This window comes from Bradysia coprophila, unplaced genomic scaffold (assembly GCF_014529535.1).
Source record: "Bradysia coprophila strain Holo2 unplaced genomic scaffold, BU_Bcop_v1 contig_583, whole genome shotgun sequence".
Lineage (NCBI taxonomy): Eukaryota > Metazoa > Arthropoda > Insecta > Diptera > Sciaridae > Bradysia > Bradysia coprophila.
In genome coordinates this window covers 183,156-208,081 of record NW_023503823.1, presented here as the reverse complement: position 1 = coordinate 208,081, position 24,926 = coordinate 183,156, and the positions used below count along the sequence as shown (strand labels likewise).

The 24,926-nt window shown below is 32.7% G+C and overlaps 2 protein-coding genes across 4 annotated transcripts in view; both read left to right on the top strand.

Moving 5' to 3' along the window:
- The window catches only part of LOC119083231 (zinc finger protein 271-like), a 700,255-nt gene that overhangs the window by 621,527 nt on the left and 53,802 nt on the right, over positions 1-24,926 (top strand). The window lies entirely within an intron of this gene.
- LOC119083252 (protein kinase C-binding protein NELL1-like) overlaps positions 1-24,926 on the top strand; it is a 59,651-nt gene that overhangs the window by 12,938 nt on the left and 21,787 nt on the right. For all 3 annotated transcript variants that reach the window (XM_037192924.1, XM_037192922.1, XM_037192923.1), the window contains exon 2: positions 22,158-22,280. In XM_037192924.1, the coding sequence (XP_037048819.1) occupies positions 22,158-22,280 (123 nt within the window). The remainder of the gene's footprint in view (positions 1-22,157; positions 22,281-24,926) is intronic.

Here is a 24,926-nt window from a genome sequence, read left to right as displayed (position 1 = left end):
ATTACGAGATATTCTGTCATTTTGATATTCGTTTATTCAGTCTAATTTTGGCGATGCATAATTCGTAAATTAATTCTCATAACACTCACCAGCGAAACGAAAAATCGATATGTGGTCATGAGCATATAAGCTTGTGTTTGAGTTTTAAATTATTTAAAATACACAAAACACTGATAATAAACCAAAAAAGAGGTTAATCTAACGTCCATTTCGACGAGGTTCTTTATTTTTAGAATTAAAACCGAACTACATATGAAAAAAAAGACTAGAAAATAACAGAATTCATAAAAGCCGGTCATAATATATTGCCAAGTTAACATTTTTCCTGAGAAAATAAATTACCCTGAACACGAACCGACTTTTTAGCTGAACAATACATCAAAACTCTATACGGGGAAATGGTAGAAAAACAACTATCCATATCCATTTGACTTGTACACGTACCTACATAGAGTGTTACGAGGGTGTATTTATTATGCGTTTTTCGGTTATTTTAGTTGTTTTTCGTTTGGTTTCATGTCAGGTAATGAAGAAAATCAATATTCTGATGGAAACCGTTATATTTTATACATCAAAGAAAACTGTTCGGTGAAGTATCTGCTTATGCGATAGCTAGAGAAATACAATCGGGTGGTACGTTTTGTCAAATTGATCCTATTCAGATAGATGTCATTTCGATTCATTTTCAATTAAAAATGATTTTTATCAGTTTTTCTTGCTAATAAATTAACAATCGCAAATTTTCCTATGTCGTATTTAACGTGTCGCTGACACATAATTAATGAATCAAATTGCATTAAATTACCAGCAAATTTATAAATGTCATTTAATTGCTTGCTGTTTAATGCCAACAAAATTCATAAGATTCACATCTTCATTTACTTTGCACATAATTTATGAACATTTCGGTTCACACCAAATATTATGTGATGTATCGCACATGAATGCAAAAATTTTCGCGGTGACTAAAAATAGCGTCCTAAAACACTACTATGTCGCTTGAACATTAATTAAAACACTTTGTGGCGGTGTTGATGTGTGAACATTACAAGTGTTAATTCACCAGCGTTTTTCAAAGAGAGATTGTACTATGCACACCGTTGTTGTGGATTTGATGTTTGCGAATGGAAATGACATGGTAACATTGCATATTGACGAAATATTGAAATCAGACATGAAGTGGATACGTTCTAGTTGCAAACACGTGCCGATCACGTGCAGACGATTGGAAAGTCAGAAATATTAAGCGAAATTTAGAAATTGATTTTTAACACTTGTCTAAAAGAGCAAATTGTATTTCTGGTAATGTAACCGTTAAAATACGCATCAAACAGCGGGAGACACACTAGAGGTGATTGAGTGTCGACCAGAATTGAATTTTTCAAATACGAGCCTGATTAGCCCGACAGATATTGAAACCCAAACCGAATCGAGCTATACCTCACAGAAACTGAAAATCGCGTTTAATGTATCGGGTTTGCCTTTTGTTAGGCTACGAGCTCGCCAATCTAGGATCGGACAGGTTTTTTTGGCAAAACTAGGGCTGTCTACGAAAGCTATAAAAACTTCGGTTGCGTAATGCTTGCAATAAGAACGTCAACAGCTATGGACTGCATACCAAGGCAGAATTCATACTAAGCTATTCCGCGACCAGTTGTGTCGAAATCCTGGATTAATGAACTCCTTAAGCTTACGAGATCGGAAATAAGGCAAGTTGGTGACATCGAGAACCATTGCAAGCTTATCGATCATCTCCGCAGAATAGATCGACACTATTTGTTCTTGTGGTCTGGCACCTGAGACTGGTGTGCATATCCTTAGCGAATAAAAATTCGAAAAAGTCAACAATAAGTCATGATACAATTTCCACAACCACACCTATAAACGAAACTATTCTTTTCGACAACATCACAGCATTTACCTTTTTTTTTTTCGTCTAATATTATTCCACCGCAGTGAATGAATAAACAAAATAATAATTAATTATCCCATGTTCTTCTCAAACACACCAATTATCCGCTTCACAGCTAATTTAATTTTCACACTCATTTCAGTTATTTAGTTTGCTTTGACGAGTGAAAACTTCATACACATAGTATATCGAGGGGGTTTTCGTTAAACAAATCTAATTATGTTTAACTGATTTCTGTTTAGCTCTACTACAGTTCTGTTTAACGTTGTCAAGAATTACAGATGAATTGAGTAAGGCATGGCATATATATACGAAATTTACATCGCTAAATACGCGCAATAATTACGTTTCCAATTGAATAAAATGAGCAAACACGACGGAAGGGTTAAAGATTAAGCGAATTAGAAATAATTAGTCTGAGTAAAGATGGGGGTGATTAAAACTGTTCGTAAAAGTAACTTGATTTTCAGTTAAAATTAACAGACAATGAACTGATGTAGGTCATGTTTGGGGATTTTTTAACAATCAGAACCGACTTCTTATCGGATAGGAGTCCCCCGTACGTCTGCACTCAGTGGTTAACGTCCTCTAAATGCAGTCATTCTGGCATTGATCAGAACATTTTACACTTTTACGTAACATGGATCAAAGTCAAAACAATAATATCGCACGATAATTTAAATTCCTCGAAAGTGTTTCAGTTTTAAGCTGCTAATTTATTGCCAGTTTTCTGTTAGTCTAATACATTGAAGTTGTTCCATTTTTTCTTCGATAGACCTCCTAACGAATGTGTGCGTGTGTTTATCATCTTGTATGCTTTGTTCCAAAAAAAAGTTTTTTCGCTGAATTAAAAAGAAAATCATTTGGATGAGTGTCAACGACGATTAATTAATTCCACTTGATGTGTAAGTCGCACTCATCAACTCCCAGACATTATGCCGCTGTATTGACGTTGTGTGAATTTAATTTTTCTCTGCACACATTGGCTAAATAAAGATTATGAGATTGTGCACTAAAATAAAAATAATTTGCTTATGAAGATGGGGAGCTCTAGAAAGTGTACCGGATTCGAAACTCAAAAAAAATGGATCAACTCCTGGATTGCTATAGCCTCTGCTTATAAAAACTATACGAAGAAATCGATTTTTCACAGCCACAACGGAAATAACTTTTGAAGTCGGTAAAGTTTTCCTAACTGATGTATGAGACTTGAAACATTAAGGCTAGATGTTATATTGTCACGGCTTTATGGCTTTTATGGTCTCATTATGTACCTTCCATAAATTCAATTTTATTACTAGCTAAGGTTTCATTCTTATTCCTCATAAATTTTGTCTTTAATGTGAAATAAACAATTTAAATGTACTGATGATAGCGTCATGTAAAATAGTGGTTTTATGTATGCTGCTGATGCATTGAACAATATTATACGACCAACATACAAACGCTCGCTATATGTAGAATGACTCGGAAAAGAATTGAACTTTCATTGAACCGGAGAAATAATTCCGGAGAGTCCTTTGATTCACTATTCTAATTTTTAAATAGTAGATGGATTAACCTTTCATCAACGGCATATATCTGTAGGAATATGATCCAATCTGTTACTTCATTTGATACCATTACTTACAGCAGATTTTTACAAAATCTATTACTTCATTAGTTTTAACAATCGTTTAGCTACAAAAGAGCACGAACTTATCACATGCTATAAGGGGTTGTTCACAACTGACGTCATGTTTTTTTCCTCCTCTCCGTCACGTAAAGAAATTGACACAAATATTCTTCGAGCGTGACGTCATAATATTCTTCGAGCGTGACGTCATTTGTGAATGGCTCTTAATAGATGGTAAGGTTACAGAGAGTCTATTTTACAAAATGTTTCAACCAAAAATGCTTTAATCAACTAATTAGTTATGTTTCAAGTATATTATACTGATCTGAGGTAATTCAAAGCCAATTGAGGATGCATGGTGAATACAACAGATTATGAAGAATGTCATTTTACATCCGATAAACGAAATAAAACCCAAATTTCTTTAAATTCGAAATCAAATTGATCGTTTAGAGACATATTTTGGTATTTGTTTTTTTTTTGTGTTTGTTAAAACTTTTTCTATCGGTGATGAGATTAAATTCAGTACGTTGGGTTCGTATAACGGATTAATTTGTTGATGTTTCAATATAAATATGTTTTATCTTGTAATCGCGTCCACTACTTGTCATTAATTTGTGTAGTTTACTACCGAAATCACAGATAAATTATGTGATAATGAGCAGATTAATTCGTTCGGAAAGATGTTTCTTTATCTTTTTTGTCTGTTGTAAGAATGCACAAACTTTCACACGAGATTTAAGTTAACAGTTTGAGTAAGACGATGAAAATATGACATCAATTTTAACAAATTCATAATTTAATTAATTTAATTCCTTTGAAAAGAAGAATCGTTTTATTTTTGTCGAAACGTCTGCTTCACATAATATTCCACATTTTTTCTCCACTGTATTTCACCGGAAAAATTATACTTATCCAGTTATTCATTTCATCGCGTGCGATCGATATAACTTACTGATAGTAATAATAAATAAGTTTTTTTTTGTTTTAAATTTAAATTTAAATTTATAAAATAACGAAGAAGCATTGAACGTAAAAAAAGTAATATTTTAACTATAACGACGAAAGGTAATGAATGAATTCGGTAAAGTATTTCTCACACTTGTCTGAGCGGTTCAACAAATGAAATAAAATGTAAAGCTGCAACAAAATATAACATCATGTTCGTTGGAAACGAATTTGTTAAAAGGTTTTTCTTTTCCTTCTCTCCTCATACATTTCATGAAACCTACTGTTTAGTTACGACTGGGCAATATAGAATGTGTTTACACTTAGCAAATAATTAGGGATTTAGGGGTTACAATACATCACAATATAAATGCGGTATGTTGTGATAATAGTCATTGTTGTTTGTTTGGAAATTTTTGCACCCCAGTGAAAGAAGAAAGTTATTAAACGACACAGTCAACACATCCCTCAATATATTTTATTAACAATCGTTTGTCGTTTATGTTTACTGAAATAACACCATTTCAGTGTCTCATATAATGGTGTTTCCAGAAAATAAACTCTATCTCTGGATGCATCTCTCTATACATTTTGTTTTTTCGATAAAGAAACCACACGGCAATATGGGTCTCACTACCAACAATAATATTATTAGATCGTTGCACAAGTTATTTTATACTTTCTTTCCTTTTTCATTTCGGGTAGTAAATGTTCTTAATGATGTTACAGTAAAATGTCGGATGAGACTTTACGGCGATTTGTGTGTTGATTTATGAGGTATAGGGTGCGGAATATCATGGGTTCTTTTTTTTACAAATTGAAACTGTTGGTGAACTCATTACAGCCAAACAAATTATCTTAGAAACGGTTTTAATGTTTCGATTTTTTCGGTCTATTTAATCCACAAATACTCTTAATCTACTACTATTTATGAGTTGATTTAAGTAAATTCCAAATCTACTACTTCAAAGTCTATGAAATGTAAACGAATGAGGCTAGAACTTTCAGGAATTGTTAAAAATGTTGTGGGATGCATTCTGGATGTTCAATAGATTGAACTAAATAGCCTCAATACAAACAACACACACTCTACAGATAATAGCGGCAGAGTCAAAATGACCCAAAATTATATCGGCTAAATTCGAAGTTTTTGGACAAAATGATGTAAGGACGACTTGTTCATTATCAAAAATAAGGGGCACCTTCCGCTTCCATACATCACTTTTCGATTGGACCACAGGAACCACCCGGAACCACCTGGAACCGTAGAGTGTGTGTTGTTTGTATTGAGGCTATTTAGATTGAACATTTATCCGTGTGATATACGATAATCATAAAAGAATAGGCTCGACTTTTTTTCAAGTAGAACATTCTAAATGTATGTATTGGTTCAGCTACTTTCTTGAAGGTAAAAAAAAAGACATGAACAGGCCAAACTAAAATAAATTGCTTCAACTCTTGGATTGCTATAGCGTCTTTTTTTAAGGCCCGTCATAGGCAAATCCATTGTATTCGGGCATAGTCTCTTTAGGTCGCCTCATATTTGAACACTAAACACTTTTTACTCGATGCAAAAACAAAATTTTGTTTTTGTTTTGTTGCGACAAAAACACAGAAAATATTTCGACGCAACTGACACTTTGAATTTTTTGGCGAATTTTTGTGATAAAATTTTCCATACATTTTCGGGAAACTGTCCTGTCATTTCCCTATGACAGGCCTTAAATACACACAAATCGATGTTTTGAAACACAGGTGAGAAAATAGCTATTTTCTCCCCTCCGCTGAAACATCGTGCGAAAAACTTGAATTTACATCGGGGAAAAAGATGAAAATTGCATTTTCTCGGGTGATTTGTTAAATCTCATAATTTGGGAAGTGGATAGTGTATCATAATTTGTTAAAAAAACTTTTCAAGTCAATAAAGTACATAAATCCACTTAATTCACTATTTACGAATTGTTTTGAATAAATTCCAAATCTAGTACTTCAAAGTCTCTTAAATGCAAATTGAGGAGGTTATAACAGGTTGGAATATTGTGGAATACAGATGAAGATGCTCACTACATTGGTTTATGCTTGTGATATATATATGATAATCATAAACGAAGGGTTGCGCCTTTCTTTCAAACAGAACATCTTAAATGAACATCTTAACTGGTTCAGCTACTTTCTTAAAGGTAATTAAAAAAAGACTTGAACGAGCCGTACAACTTCAAGTGTACATATTAATTTAGATCAACGTTCAAGGACAGCAGAACCGTTCATTGCAACAAATTTGCAAGACATACAACAGTTTTATCTAGAATAAAACTATTCTAAAATCAATAAATTAGAATTATGTTCAACGGCGCCAAATCAATAAAGTAAAAAAAAAAGAATTCACTTCATTAGTATACACTCTTAATGTAAAACATGTTTTTGCAATTCATAAAGTATAGAAATGAATGGTCGATTAAAAAGCGTAAAAAAGTCAGCGCCGAATAAATAAAAAAAATTCGACCTCACACAGTGTCCGAACTGAAGTGAGAAAACAAGAGGGAGAAAAAAAAATAATTTAAAGAAAACACGATCGCACAATAACTCATTTGCCATATTACACTCTGTGGTGACATTTATCGTCAAATGGTAATAAAAAGTGGTCGTAATTTTAACGATGTGATTTTTAACTTTGATTTTCCCATATTAAAATTTTGTATTACAATGACAGGCTCACACTTTTGTTGAATGAATGGAAATGAGTTGTTCGACGTGCGACATTAAGATCACATTTTGTATTATAATGTACAATCATACTAAAATCAAAGATCGCACAGTACGCGACTATGATTTATAGAACATCCATTCCGACGATCCTATCCCCGTCAGCTTAGCTTTCGATACTAAATTACAAATATTAAATAGCTCATTAAAGACGTACCCGTAAGTATATTAAAAAGTCATAAAAGTTTTAAGATCAAAAACAATCTGAAATTGAGTCTTAAAAGACTTGTAGTTGATATGCAAATTTCGATTTGCCGTTTTTTTTTTCAGCTAAGCTACACCATTATATCGTTTCTATATATATTACTGTATAGTTCGGTTATAGTTTGATTCGAACGCGTATAGAAGCAGAATATCTATATAAAATTCTTGAATCCGATTATGTTAGTTAATATTTGAATTTTATATACAAATTTGAATGGAGAGAAGCGCATCTTCTTTATCTAATTGAGCTGTAAAAATTATGTAAACATCGTATGATTTTAATCTGCTTCGGTATTTAAGTGATTTTTGTAAATATTTATTTTTTGTTCGTTGTTTTTTTTTCTTCTCTCTCCTCTTCTTGTTGTTAAAATTTTTTCGGATACCCGAATAAACCGAAGCTGTTTAATCAACGGATGTGTGTTACGAACTCTCACCATCGGCGTTTTGTGTTGCTTCTTCAAATATATGGCTTAATTGCATATAAAATATTTAAATTTTCTTTTTGATCAGGTGTTCAAAGATTTGCTATTTTCGACTTGTTAGAAACCAATGTTTTCGTATCTCGAAGGAAGTTCAGTTTTTTTTTTACGCTAACAAAACATTCAATATTTATATACAAAATAAAAAGTTTTCTTTTCATCAAACAAAAAAAGTTCATAGCCTCAGCAGAACGTATTGTAATACGCTCGAACGTAATATATTTATTGAAGATCATAAAACTTATATCATCATCACCTCGTGTCATTATTGACATTAATTTAACGCATTCATATAACAGTAGGTAGTACAATTAAAATGCAATAAACGGTATGTGGATGTTCGTAGATAATATTTAATTGGAAGAAATCTAACCGTAATATTGATTGAGCAACGTGGTAACGTGGTTGCTTGGCATCCGTTGCAGGTACACCGAATTGTTTTTTAACAATATTTTATTAAGTCATTTAACTGGGCTAGCATATCGTGTGATAAAATTGTTAGAATCTGTTACTTACTTTGTTTGTTTTTGTCACAAAATCTTTCACTTCATTAGTTTTGACGCACGTTTGCTTTATATACAGAATTTTCAAAGCCAAGTAATTATGTATGTCCTTGTAGACGATAACAGATAACTCATGACTAATAGTAATTTTACAAATTAAAAATGAATACTCGTCGTAATATATCAACTTTCCAAATAGAACAGCTGAGAAATTACTAAAAAAGGAAACAATATGTAGAAAGTTTACCCGTGGGAAGAAAATAGAAAATTCTAAAGAGAGGGACGTTCACGAATCAACAACATCAACTTATTACACAATTTTTCAAAAAAAAACCAAACGTGACAGTTCGGTGAAGAAAACTTCTATTTTCTCACCTGTCAAAACAACACATCAGCAAAAGGTCTTTTTCTCATAGCCTCTCGAGTGGAGAATATACCGTTAATCACACCGCATGTATGAAAAAGTTTTTTGTTTACTGGGGGCAAGGACGCAATTTCGTTCGAGTTTGAATTTAACCGAGAGGTGAACATACTTACTTACTTACTTAACAGCCTTTGTCAACCCAAGCGGGTTTTGGATGACTCTACTCGTTCCTGTCCTCGGCCAGACTTCTCCAATCCGCGACCCCCAATGATCTAGTATCTTGGACCACACAGTCCATCCATCTCTTCCGTGGTCGCCCTCTCGGTCTACGTCCTTCAAATTTCCTGTCGAGGGCTTTCTCAGCAGTCCGGTCATCATTCGTCCTAGCCACATGCCTCGCTGATTTTACTGCAGCTGTGATGCTAATTCCTCCCAAAAATTTCGGATAATTCCATATTCGGTCGCCTTCTCCAACCATCTGCTTCATGTACTGGTCCACATATCGATCTTAAGATTCTTCTTTCAACGCAGTTCAGCATCTGCTCTTGTTTGGATGTCATGGACCACGTCTCACACACAACCATACATGACGATGGGTCAAACTACAGTTTTCTAGAGTTTTTTATATGTGCATTTACCGTTTTTCACCATGAAACAGCATCAACAACGTGACAGTTCGAGTGAGAAAAGTTTTATTTTCTACCCACTGAAGAGAAAGTGCTGCACTTTTCTCACTAGAAATTTCATTAGGAGGATAAAAGAACTTTTGTGTTGTGGACTGAAAAGAACTGAAAAACCGCTGTATCAAATTCCTGCCTCAATTTCACTGACGTCGGCTGTATAACTTTTATCGTTGTAATGTCATTGCAATCCAATTCATTTTATTCATTCCGCATGCGATATAGACGTTACCTTACATTAAATTCACAACAATAGAAGTTTTAATTCCATAAAAGCAAGTCCCTAAAATAACTCCTTACACTAGAACTGTAAAAGGTATCTCGGATTGAGACTGTACTCTACCGTAAAGTGTATTTAACAGGCGATAGAGGTTAAAATAAATGAGGGATGCAGCGATAGAATTCATTTCTAATTTATATGCCACATTGGTTAGCATTGTGGTATCGTGGTAACAAGAAAAAAATCGAATTGTAAATAATCGTAAATAATAATGTCCTGGAGTTTATGCTTTGGTTAATAAACTTTAAACGTGATCCTTCTGATGACTATTTTGTTCTTGACCATAATTTATTGTGCATAATATGCTGGCTTTTGCGGTTCTTTACAAGACATTAACAACATCTTGGCGTGCAATATTTTCGCTTTATTTTTATTTTGGTGCTGTTTAGAATGTTATAGGCGGGGACACACATATAATATGAGTATAGAAACAGAACTCTTTGCGGTTATTATTATGTTCCTTTTAATTGAATATAATTCATATTTAAAGTCTTACATGGTAGATAAAAGACGAGCAAAATTTATTATGCAAATACATATTTCTCACTCATTTGGCATTCATATGTAAGAAGAATCTCTGCGCATCAGGTATTTCTATTGTTTGTCTTCAAACATTTTATTCAATAAAGAATTTCATCTAGTTATGTCTGCGTATGCAGGTGCCCGTTATTAATTACAAAAATTGTTTAAATTCTTCATTAATTGCACTCACTTGTTTTATTATACAATTGGTGTTTAGACCTTTTCGGATTGTTTATCTTTGCAGTATTATTATTACGCAAACAAACTGTCTTATCGCTTCTTATATCTTAAGCCAGTATCAAAAGTTATTGTTAATAATTCTTTCAGATTGTTATTGCTTTATAAGCGCCACAGTCGCATTTAATATTGAATTATTTAAAGAGTATTGTCAAAACATTACCTGATTTTCCATTAAAATAGTTAATGTGGGCGACAGAAACATCATTCCACTTATAAAACTAGAAGTCGCTTCATTATCACCGTCATCACACATTAATTAAAATGAAACAACTTCATTTATTTTATTGCCAAGAATGTGTATGCTCAATAATTAAAAATAATAATAAAAAAATGTAAACCGATTCAAATGTACACTTATGACTTTGTCGCAAAACAACCCGCCATATTAACCTCATCATGAAATGAATTGGAAAAAAAAGTGTGTTTTTTTTAAGTTGTGTGTGCTATGCACCTATCATAAATATTGATTTTTTATGTAAAACTATTACGATTTTAAAGTCTATTAGCGGCCATATTTATTATTGCAGCAAAAACGTTAAGATATTATACGGATTATTTGATCATTTTGGTCAGACATTGGTAATTTGAATAAATGTTCATTGGCCGCCACTCAGGTTAATGAAACGACAAGCATATGACCAGTATTATTATCGGGTATATTACTTCCATCGACCAAAGTATTTTTAATCTGTTGATTTCAAATCTTGTACTTCAATTTTTTAACATGTATTTTCCTATATAAAGGACCGTATTACCCAGAGCTGGCCATTATTTTTGTCATCGTTATCGATAACAGATGTATGTGACAGGTTAAAGAACCCAAATTGAAATTATTTTTATTACATCGGTTAATTTAAGCGAATAAAGATTTTCCAGTGCCCCTATTTTTCCAGTGGCCATGTGTCCAGTCCATGGGTCACTTGGTCCCTATGGTCCCTATGAAGTTAAGACAGTTGTGTTTATACGGATTTAACAGTACACGCACACGCGTGATAGTGGTAGAGTGAATGAGCCTCGGAATGAGCTGAATATCCACTGAAGCAAATTTAGGCTGAAATTTGATTGCCCTTTCCTATACAACAAATCTCGATTGTAACCTCAATAAGTGCGACAATAACCAAGACGTTGCATTTGAGCGCTCATTGTTATCTCCGTTCGCCGTCCATTCATTTGCAATACATAGGCGAGAAGCATTTAATTAAATGTAATTTCATTATCAATGTGGTGCATTCCTGAGCATTTCGAAAATATTTCTGTCTACGATGAAAAAAATTATGAAAGAAAGAAGATGATGAACGAAAAAAAAAAACTCACTCGCAAAACCATACACAAAGAGAATAAAACAGTTGCAGCCTTAACCTTCATATATGAAATTTTTCTGATGTATAAAATATTATGCAATCTAATGAATAATATTCAGCAAAAGTTTTTAATTGGATGAGAGGGCACTATTGTTCGAAAAGTCGGAGGAATTTTCACAAGTATGTGGAAGCGTTTGCATTCGTGCCATGCATTCGATTCATAATAGTTAGTATAGCATATTTGATGTTCTATTTTGTATTAAAATGCATGGGATAATGACTTTGGGGAATGTCTTTAAAAACGTGTATCAAATGAACGTTATATATACCTACCGGGTTCTTAAATGAAACGAATGGTTTTAATTAAATTTTTTGATTTTTCTTCGTTCACAAGTGTGTTGCTGTAAATGCAATTACATATTTAACACGTTACAAATGACTAATTGAAACAAAATTAAGCCTTTTTTGAAGCATGAAAATAGGCATTGCTGTCTGTTAAATTAGTGATGTAAATCAGAAACAATTGAATGAGACAGCCACTTCCAGTACATTTTAAGATTATTTGGAAAATAGCTTAGCGACTTAAGATGGGGTTCCCATTTTTGAATTTTAAAATAGAGGACATTTCGGCATTAAAAAGAGGACAAGAAGAGGACGCTGTCGATTACAAAAAAGGGGACGAAAAGTGGATTTACAACGATTGCACACGCATTTTGCACAACTTTTATATAATTTGCATCGGAATTCACGGTGAAAGACAAGCATTCAAATACCTATGTAGGCACTTATATCGTTGGATTCTTTGTCGTTAGTGACATCATCCGAATATTACGCTAATATGGATTTCAATTTTCTCTATCAAATTGTTTAAAAATATTTTTGATTTTCTTTCTTTGTTTAATGATATAAAATTAAGGCTATCAACACGAGCGAAGCGAGTGAAATTTTTTGTGAAAATGAATTTATTGAATTAATAAGTCCGTTTTGTTAGCTAAACGGTTAGCAGTAAGAATTTTTTACTCTGTGGGAATTAGCTACGTCAAATCTACCTAAAAAACGTTTGTTTTGGAAAAAAGAGGACAAAGAGAATGTTTTTATGATAAAAGTGATGTTCTTAGAATTTTCGTAAAAAAGGAGACTGAGACTAAAAACGAGAAGTAGTATAGGGAGTAAAGGCGAAAGAGAGGAAGTACTGAAATTCGTAATTGTTCACTTTCTAACACTGTGAATGGTCTCTTAAGGCTTCGTCTGCAAAGTATGTCTTAAAAAAAGGTGAAAGGAGGTCTGAAAGACGTCCTAGTCTACGCCACGTATGGTTCCATTCAACCATTCAAATTTTTGAAGAAAAAATTCAGGAAAATATTTTCTGAAAAAAGTATGCTCTCGAATTGCCTGAATAGCTCATTAACTCAAAAAACGATTATTCTCAATTCACAAATTCACAAAAATCGTCTTAATCGCATATTACTAAATAGCAATAAGTGTACGATGCACCAATAAAAATCAAATCAACGACAAAAAACCTGCATTCGCCTCGCATGGAACACTTTTTATTTACTGTACATCAGATAAGAACATGTACACAGAAATCGTCGGCACACTCTCTTGAATATAATTTCAGATTAAATTCTATTCACGACCACCACGGAATGCTCAAAAAAATATGTTTAAATATTAACGTCAACACAGTCATTTGTATGTTACATTTTATTTTGTTGTCCCTCGTTTCGTTTGTAGCGTTGTTTAATATTATTCATAGCACTCAAATCATTTACTTTCATTTCCTTATCTACAAAAGTCAAGCCAAACTGAAAGACTAAACTGTCGAGCGGAGACGTGATCTAAATTGTTAAATAAGAAAAATTGAAGAAATCATCACTTACACTGCATCTTAAAGCTCCATTTCTACTTCATTTTTTAAAGAGCACCATTTATTCGGTGAAAATTGGATTTTGTCATTTTACCCTCGTATCGTGTAGTGTATGTGTAAGTGGCCAATCTCCCTCAATAGCCGTATGAATACATTATATCGTTCACACAATATGAATTTATATAGGTTGTAAAGTAGATTCAACCCCAAAATATCATAAACAAGCCACTTGTAAAGAGATATAAACGGTCAAGTTAATGTAATTCAAATACCTTTCGGTGGTGTAAATCAATCAGAATATGGATCGATGGGATAATAGATGTGGTAAATGTTTTCGAGAATATATAATACGAAAGATTGATGCTTAGTGTAATAGAGTATTATGTTATGTATCATACCTACAGCTGGTTGAGAATGTTAAACGAGATTATGAAAATTTTAAGTTTAAAATGTGTTCAATGTGACCCAATAAAACACTCAAGAAAATTGATTAATTTTATGTCTTGCATTTTCGAATCATATTTCATGGCATTCGTTTAGCGAATTAATACCTTGGTATAATCAAATGAAAACATAAAATTTTCAATATTGCTAATGTCTGTCAATTAATATTAAAACATTATTTGTATTTACATTGCACGAGATAACATTATTTATCAAATTCTATTCAAATTCATTTAAATTACCCTATCAATATTAACTGGAACTTTACATTGGAAAATGTGTGTACACTGTACACATAACTAACTAAAAACCGGCTCAAAGGTGTTTAGAAAAATGATAGTCTTGTGCACGTTTACAACAGAGACCGAACCGTAACAGCAATATTATATATTGCTCTGTGAAGGCATACACCAGAAAGTTAACCTTTCACGGATGACTACATCATTTATTATCGACAACAACGACAAAAGTAAATAACGAGCTACAACTAACGTTGTCCTACACAGCCAAATACGTGTTGAAACAAATGAAGTAAAAGATTTTTCATATATGGATGAACCTTATTTTCTTAGCTCAAGAGGCCATTTTGATGACGACTTCCTGATGACAGTTCGGGTGGCAAAATGTCTTTTTTCTTGCCACTTGTTTCGACAGGGGAGAAAATAGAAATTTTCTTCCCCGATACTTAACCTTTATTTTTGTTTCTGTTTTGAAAAATTGTGTAACAAGTTTTTGTTTGATGGAAAAAAATATTGATCACACCTTTCACATATAAAAAATTTTGCGTTTACCGGTAGAAGAAAATAGGAAATTTTAACACGAGCGACACTTCGCTCTTGTTGGAATTTCCTATTTTCTTCAATCGATAAACAAATACTTTTTATTTTAATCTGTTTAAAACTATCTTACAATTAGTATGCTTGCCGTCCGTAAAAGGTTAACAACATTATATGACGAAAATAAATGTATTTCGTTTAGTAAATAACATTTTTCTGAAATTTTGTGCCTTTTTTCGTTATATTTTAATTATTGGCTTATATCTCGTGAGAATTCTACTCTCTTAAATGTCTACGAGTAAACCTTTTTTGAAAGTATAAAGAAGAAAATAATGATAGCTTCATTAATGGATAAGAAATTACACTGGAACAAATGCCTCGAGGACTTGAGAATGGCGATGTCTCTATATAATTTTGCTTTTAACACTATTTTGCATCAACTGTGGCCTGGAGTAATTTATTAATTAATTATCGTTGATGAACGGGTCTCATTAATATTAATTATTGCAAAAGGAATTATTGTCGACTATAAATCACTGCAAGATAAATTTGGTGTTACGGAGATTATTATTACAATTTAATAGCTTTTTGCAGTCATAAATTAATTTGATAATCATATTCAATGAATCATTATGGAACATTATTCAGGCAGTTAATAATTTTATCCAGTTTATTGGCATAGCGGCTGCACTTACTTCGTAGTGACTGGTTTTGTTTAAAAAAAAAAGAATTTTAGTTTGAATCAAAATCGAAATAAAAAAAAAAATTAGGAAAGGATAACCGATCAAAAAGGAATGACGTCATTAAAAAGACATTACGTGCTGTACAATAAACAATAAATACGGACAGGTGCAACCAACATATACTAGCGTGTGCAGTGAGGGTAGAAAATGCATTGTAATGATTACCATTCGTATGAAAGGCTTAATAATACTTTTTTTTGTGATTATAGCAATTCATTTTTATTGCATTTGTATTAAAATCGATTTAATTATCGTTTTTAGTATTGTTTTTGTACTAATTTGGACGTTGGGTCACATTATCTAAAACCTATGGATTGATGACAATCACGCTTCTGCTAAGTTTCACACGACATGTAATTGAACAAAGCTCTTCACAAAGTGCTGGTTTATTTGTTCTTGAGGGATTCTTTTGACCTATCAAAATCGGAGAGCATTTTCCAGTGGACTTACTTATATGTGCCTATATAGGTATTGGTCACTCAAAGCCAAAAATAATTTTTTGAAAATTCGTCGACTCTATCGAAACCGAAAACTAGCACTTTTCTTGTGGAAAATTCAATGTCTATACAAAACATACAAGATCGTGTGAGGTGTCATTAGAAAGATGTGAGGTGTCATGTGTTTTCAGGCAAATATATCTTAAATGGGGAGTTAAATGCAACCAAGACGAGTTACAAGCAGTTAAAAGTAAGGGTAAAAGTGTCATTATTTCGGCGAACTTCTGGCGGTTCCTGTGCATTCGAAGAGCAACAAAAACAGCAAAAAAATTGTTTCCCCTAATTGCCACTGGTTTAAGGTTTAAGTTTTCTAATTCATAGGTGAATATGGCTTTGAAGTGTAAATTTGAGGTCTGGTTCCCGCTAGATCAAAAAATATTATTTATGCTGCAATCTCAGCTGCTGATTACCTTTTTCTGAGTCAGTGTATCTAAAACAATGCCAACGCACTTCGGCTCTAAATTAGCCCAAAAACTTAAGAGTGAAGCTGTCCCCATGACCTTATAAGATATTCTATAAAGTTTTTGAAAAAGTGTTACATACCTTTTTAATTGAATAATTAAGTCAGCAGAGCAAACCTGGCAACTGTTTAGTTTTCTTACGAATGACTGTGAAGTTAATTAAATTGAGTCAGATCTCCATTGTCATGCAGCTGATAATGTCTAATTCAAATATATTTCTGGCAATATACACAACCATTTAACGCTAACCGATAATTATCAAATATACCATCGAAGAAACAACCCTTCGAAGACTATTTTTACAAAATGCTCGATAACGCCAAATCAGTAAAAACTTTCTCTTTTTTCAATGGACCTATAAATATACCCGGTCTATATTTAAGTCATCGTAATAGCTCTAATTAAAGAAATTAATAAAATTAATTTCATATTTTTGTGTATTAACACAAATAGTTTGAAACACTTTCGACTAACGACCACCCGTTAAAACCAATTAAATTATGTGCCTGAAAGAACCTAATATGTAATGCCCATTAGTGGCATATAATAGCATTCAATATTGAATGTGTTTCGTCCTCGAAACCAACATTTATATCCCAAAATTAGAAAATTTTCCAATCGATTAAAATTATGTCGATTCACTATTATATGTATGGACAAAACTATGCATGCGAGCAATGCTCCAGTGCATTTTAAGAGTGTAAGTAATCAATACCCCGGTGATGGAATATAAACGTGTCAATATCATACACATTTCATCCTTATATGCATCGCATATTGTCACTAATTTCAAGCACGTGTCCCAACTGTTCTTGTGGTTTTTTTTCCTCTCTCTATGTGTATAATACACACAATATTGCACCCCTTACACAAGAAGAAGAACAAAAAAAAATGCCGAGTGTCAAATTTCATGTTTTTGTTGATCCTTTTGCAGTCGGCTATTCGAAGAAGACATTTTGAATTTTTTATCAGTTTTTGTTGTCGGGCTGTGTGTATTGTTACAATATATAATATTGTGTGTTGAGTTTCATATTGTTCAATAAATAATATAGTTCCGACAATATTCTTAGTTCCCTTTAAAATTAACCACGTCACATAAAAGAATATTTTACTATCATTTGTAAATTTTTCTATTTTATTATATTTCCTTTTTTAACATTTTTTTCCATTCAAATTCTATTATGTGTTTACAATCCAATTTAATTGGATTTATTATTTGGTTTTTATCGTTTTTTATTATGGTTATATACCTGAATGGAAACCGAAGCAGAGGATGTAGTGTGTGGTTTATTCGAACCAAATTAGAAATGATTTTAACCCTATCGATATGTACCAACCGAATTTTAAATGAGACGCAAAAACATAACTACGTAATCACCAACATAGACGGTCTTTGAACTCAAATAATTTCAAAATTGTAAAGGTAGCTAATGGCCAAAAATCCAATGAATTTGCTAAGTTCACGGACGATTCCCACGGGTATAATTCATTTTTAATTATTTTGTTTTAAGCTGAGTGAACAAATAAACATCATTCTGCATCATGCAATCGATAAGCGTATGCATATGCAAGCTATAATACAATTACAATATGCTTTTCTCGAAAACAATTTCAATATTCACCCAGCCAATTTAAAACTCATAATTTCACTTTATAGTTAACTATAAATAATCTTTAAACTGTTTTTATTGCTACAGTTGTTTACATTGGATTGCTCTCAGTTTTAACTTCGTCAGAAGATGTCTGTTGAAAAGCTCGTAACTATTTTGTTCAGTCTCTTCTGTTTTGATAATTGTTTATTTGTAATTATGTGTAACAAATTTAAATGAGTGATATATGTCCTGCCATAAATTTCGAATGTAACGTGTAATATCAATTAAGTGTTTTAGTATTTAAATGTTGGTGGAAATACATTGAGACATTTATGCTAGCTGATCAAGTACTCGACTTATTTTTTAATTGTAACATTTCACAGCTATTCCTTGTGAAGCATATCGTCACTATAATTATCAATCTACTAAATGGTAGAAAAAAATCTTTTACTTCATTTGTTTTAAGCTACACTTTTGTTTGTACCTGTATAAGACCACTTGTACTTGTTAGCTAGAGCTCACATCTTATTTTTGTTGCTGCAGATGATAACAGATGACACAGATGAGTATAAACCATGTTCGTCTTGTTCTCCGACGATTAATTTTGACTAAGGTAAAAGGCTTGGAATTTAATTTGACAAACAATGTATCTATCCAAGTGATGAAAGGTATCTGAGAGCTTTAGCTATAGAGTGCTCACAGGCGCTACCAAATTTTAAAATTACAGACCATGTCTTAGGCGGTAGCGCGTGTGGAAGTTCACGCTATCCGCGGTATCCTGAATACCGGGAAGTTTTCAGAAAAATTCTTTAGATACCGGGAAATCGAAAAAATCGGGAAAAATATGTGGCGAAAAATCAAATTTACGATTTTAGATACCGGGAAATTTGACTCGGATACCGGGAAGAAAACAAAATTTCCACACGCGGCCGGTATTCTGTAGTTTGATAAAAAAAACAAATTCAGATAACGAATACAGAAGACGAAAATGCTATTCGCACATCGTGCATACGATGTGCGATTATCCAAAGTATAATAGTGTGACTATTCGCAGAATGTGTAGAAAATACTGGATGTACGCCTCAAACGTACTCAAATGAAGAGATCTATGAAATAACAATTTCAACGTTGAATAACATGAAGACGGAAAAACAACAATCTTCAAGCATATTGAAAGACTATGTAATCGTACCGCAAAGTCATAAAAGAAAGACTTTGCCATGAAACTCATTGGATCAATAACAATTTCATTAATTTCTTTTGTTCAGTTTTTGATAAGAATGCCTTTCCAGTGTCCATACAATCGGTTCAATGAATATCGCTCGTACAATAATATCAAATTGAAGTTTTTACATAAATTTTAAATCAATATCCAACTCTTTATCCAAACATTCCTGTTTTTATAACATCAAACTTATCTTCCGAACTATAAGAAAATCGATAAATTACGAAACTACTTTATATGTTTTCCTCGGCTTATTTTAACACCTTCATAATAACAGCACCTTACAAACTGTGCACTCTTAAGCGTTTGCATCGAGCCGAATTTACTTTCGCAAAGTCATACCCATAAATAATCAGCTTTAAGTAATTTTAAACATAAATTTGTCTTGATATACGTGTCCGAGTAACAATTTTTTTTGTTCGTTTGATTTATTTCTGTAATCTTGTTGGTAAACATATTAACAGTCGAATGGTAGATTTTATGTGGTTTATATGTGCCAGAAGACAAATGCCCACCATACAACAATAAACAAAAATCTCAACTATTTTTCAAAGACAATTTTCCATTATTTTAATGATTTCGGTTTGAGTTATTGAATGCGGCTTTTCCATGTGGTTAATTTAATCCATCCCCTCGTTGTGGAAAAGAAAATACACTACACGCTCGTACAAACAACAGACACCCGCGATAACATAATCGATTGCACATTCGTGACGGAAAGGCATTAATTCTTATAAAACTTATTCTGTTTTATAATTAGAATGATCTGAATGTACTTTACATTCTTCTTGGACAAACATATGGACAAATTTTCTTTCTTTCTTTTTTTAAACATTAACGCTGTTCGAATTTATTTAAAGAAATATATCGCCTTTTTGTTGCATAATTCATACGTTGCAGTTGAATTGTAACTTCATTTAACCTTTATAAGCAACCAGCTACAATTTTGTTGTAATTTTATAAATATTCCCAGGCCAATTTTGATCTCATGTACTGTATTCATTAGGTAGAAGTAATTGCTTTGAAGAGTTAATAAAGAAATGTTCATATTTCTGTCTGATATTTTAAATAAGTTGTTCTTATTAGTTCTATTAGACAAGCATCGTGTTTGAATTAATGGGTAACATAGGGAGAACGTATGCATGTAAAAAAGTCCGATTTCATTGCCAAAAGTTTACAGATTTCGTGAATGTATACGTAATTCTAATGGCTTATGGATTCCCAAAGTTTGGTGTAAGCACGCCATCAAAATGAATTACTTGTTTTGATAAGATTAAGACCGGTCAGCTATCGTGATTCATAATCTTAAATTTTATTTTAAAGCTTTTCCATGAATGTTTTTCTACTTCTTATCGAACCGAGACCGATTTCTTTTTGCTTTCTTTATTTTTAAGTTTGAATTCTAAGGTTTTTTTTCGTCGTCTACCGTTTGTTACAACACCAAATACACTCCCTTGCCACCCACATTTTTCTACTCAAAGTTATTTACTCATGAATTGGTAAACAGAATAAAAACAACAGCACGCAATGATAACACATAAGGTATATAGTTTTCGTACTTCTTTTTTTTTAAGAGTTTTTTTTTGTGTGGCTAGGTTCATACCAGACGGATGATATATGTTTCTGTATAAACAGAACGAAATAAAAATGTAAATTTCTTTTTAAAGTAAAAACGATATTACAATTTTCACAATAAAATAAGAGCCATTCAGTTCCACCTTCTACTTCTATACACTCTCGGCGTCATTTCACTGCATTGCAACCACAAAATTACAAAAATTCTTAGTTTTCGTTAATTCGTCTCTAATTATTCGTTAATTTTTCATGTTAGCTCACTGGACAGTTGAAAATATGTTACTGTAATTTCGGTGTTTAGGCCGTAAACACTGCGACAGTAAATGGATTGATAGGTGTACATGACACAACAAACTGTTGTTGTGTATAGACAGATTGGGGTAAGGGTATAGTATAACTAATCACTAATTCATACATTTATTTGGTGAAGGGATGCCATTGAAATCGGTAAAAAGGGCAGGTAATTTATTGATCAAATAGATAGGCTTGCATTTACAGAAATTGTCTGTTATATACATATACGTATCACGTAAGGAGAACCGTCGAATCGTCGTATAATGCCATCACCATCATCTAACTTTACTTACAATATACTTCAGCAACGAATTTATATAAAATATTATTTGATCAATAGGATATTGTTCATGAATTTTTTAATATTAAAGTGGTTCTAGTTCATTTGGGGGATTGTGTACGTATATATTCGAATTTATGGGGCCCACCAAGAAAAACATGCACCAGAAATAAATAAATAAATGGAAAACAAGCATAGTCGTGTGGCGGTGGTATTTTTAATGCCATGTATTGTATGTGCGTTAGCGTTTCATAAAATGTTTAATGAATTCTTTACATCAGTTATTCGCCTTGTTTAATTTTTATATATATGCTCGGATACCAGCCGCAATAACCATCGCGAAAAACGTCTTCCAGTGAGACAGGATATGCCTATGTGTTTCGCTTTATGTTAAATTGGCACAATATTCATGAGTTTTCCTGTTTTATTATCTTTGGGAAATAGATTAATTGCCACAGATAATGGATTTATATTCTTGAATAATTTATGTTGAAGCTTCAACTGACTATACTTCGAATTATATAAATTATACTTAGCTTAAGTGTGCTTTTTACAACTTATTTACATTTGTTTTGTTTTTTCTTTACAGCGAGCGCTTTGGAACCTGGCATAGATCTTCTAGAAGCGCTCAACCTCCACAATAACCATTCGCAGTACCTCGGCGTCACACAGATAACACAGGGCTTCACGATGAAATACGCTTATCGTCTCAGTAAGTTTCTCATCTATTTTTTCTTCTTCTTTGAATCACCTTTACAACATCATGCAATATATTACGAAGAAATGCACAGACACTGTTATGAATTTCATGCTACGGGTCATTTTTTTCGAAGAAAGAGGGTGGTTGGGCTTGTGTTTTCGATTTTTTTAAAAATTATATGTGATAAGTGGTCTTCACAAAGTACGCACACTTCTAAGGGCGGAGAGAGATTAAGACAATCAATTCTATTCCATTATATTTTGTGTGAATGGCTCCTAAGACATTATGGAACATAGCTATTCTGCTAACTAGTTAATTAATCTCACATCTAGTGATTGCGAATACGAGCGAAGCGAGTTCAGCAACACACCCGCAAACCCCCTATTTACTAACTAGTAAGCAAAATACGGCAAAATAACTATAACGACATCGAGATTCATATAATAATTTATGCAACAGTGGCATCTAAAATGAGCAAATTTTGCATATTATGATGCTGAGCTGTATAACAGTTATTTATGACATCGAGTGCGAAGTACTTTATTAGGCTCTAGATGTAGAATTATGACAAGAGGTCGCAGGCTAAGCATCGTGAGCCTTCGAAAGTACTTTACACCTAGATTCATACAACGTTTTATGCCTCAGAGGCGTCTAAAGTTTGCAAATTTTGCATGATGCTGAGTGGCATAAGGCAATTTTCCGGTATTCTTTAAACCAAAATCTGTTGATCTATCGCATTGGCATTGTCTATGGTAGATGCGTTCAAAGTACTTGGGGAAATTGTAACATTAGGACTTTCACCTCAGAATAAAAGCTAAAGGCAATGAGTTAATTATACGTATCGGGCTGAGTGACTTAGCAAAAGTCTTAATAGGCAGAGTGAGCATGTATAAACTTCAATCTTTAGCTTCTTACGTTGGTTTTTGCGTCCCGTCTGGTAATTTGTTTCTATCTCTGTAAGTTGATTTACCAGAAGATCGTCCCTAAGAGCTGTATAAGTTTGTGTAAGATATCTAAGATACAAGACTGTCCTGGTAAAAAACGTAGGTCTCAAAGGCTCGAAATACGTGGTCTAACAGTCTGAAATCTATTGTCTTTTGAGACGTGAGACCACGTATTTCGGGGTTTTGAGATCTTCATTTTCACCCGGGTGAAAATTGACTTTTATTTACCATATCCATGCGCTTCATTTATTAATGCGTAATCGGCAAAAAATTGGTCTGTATTTTTAGTGACAGAACAGACATTATCGAGAGCGAACCGCTATTAGAGTGGGAACTCCATACCCCTGCTTATTTAGTAAAAGTATTTTTATTCAAAAAGTTGCAAACATCACGTCTAAACAGCTAAGTTTAATGTCTGCATAAAAATATTATGTCAGCCAAGGCAGTTATGTGAAAAGTTGAATCTTAAATTATAACAACTTTTTCCATTGTTTCTTCATTCCATTGCAGTGTTACATGAATTGTATGAATAGTTTTTTTTCGTTTCTACAGGTTTAGCTCAGAGGCTATTACATTTTCCATAAATCCGTTCTGATTTTTTTCCCCAACATTTAACAGTTATTTCGTTTCTATACCGTAAACCATACGACAATTGTTTTGCATTTACACATGTTATTCGAGTTACTTTCAACCCTTCCGACTAATTTAACTGAAAATGGATGATGTAATGCTACAACAATACAAGAAGCAGTGGTAAATTTTCGATCGTAATTTCTGTAACAGCAAATGCACATTTTATTGCTTTAGTGCACAATGTCGAGCTTCATGTAAAGTTCAATTTTTATGGATTTTAATTTTACGAATTTATAAGTTAGTTACTTGGAAAATATGTTAATAATTTTTATGGCTAGCCCTCCAGCCATATGTGGCAGTCAGTGTGCATATTAAGATATAAAAAGTATAAATTTAACCAGAACGTATTTCGTACAATTGTTAATAGTCTAAGATGTAATAATGCAGTTATAAGCCGATATGTCCATTCTACGCCTTTTTAGTAGAATTTGCTGTCAATGTCGTTCAACTCTAATTTCTTTATCGAATTTGAAAGTAAAGTACTTTTCAAAGTAAATTGCTTTTACAATACAACGCCGAAGTGAGTGAAAATCTATAAACAATTGAATATCCATTAACTGTGCGAACATTGGTCGACATTAATTAGCGGAAAATTGGTTTTTACATTTTTCACTGCTCGTTAACTGTGTTAAATGTTCTGCAATCTGTATCTAAGGTTAAAGTATTCAAAAGTTCGTTTAAATGACCGGTGAAGAACAAGATGAAAACCCATTACCAACCAGTGGTAGTTAAATGGGAGAACGAACTCATCTTTTTAAATTTTCAACAATCCAGACCTCTGTCGCACTCAAGAGAAACTGTTCGCTAAATATGTGCAATAGGGAAAAGACTAAAGATTTTTGCGAAGTGGTGGAACTAACTCTATCTGAAAAATAAAAATGTAGGAAATCAAGGAGCGGAAAAATGTAAGAAATCAGTTACAGGGAGCGAAAAGTAAAATTCGACATGTTTTCTGTTTTAAGAGTTGTTGAGGTTTGTAAATGATTCCACACAAAATTTGTTTAACAAATGAAGATCTAGATTTTATATTTTTTAGTATTTTCGCGTGTCTAACCAAATCCAGAAAAGAAAAATCTAGATT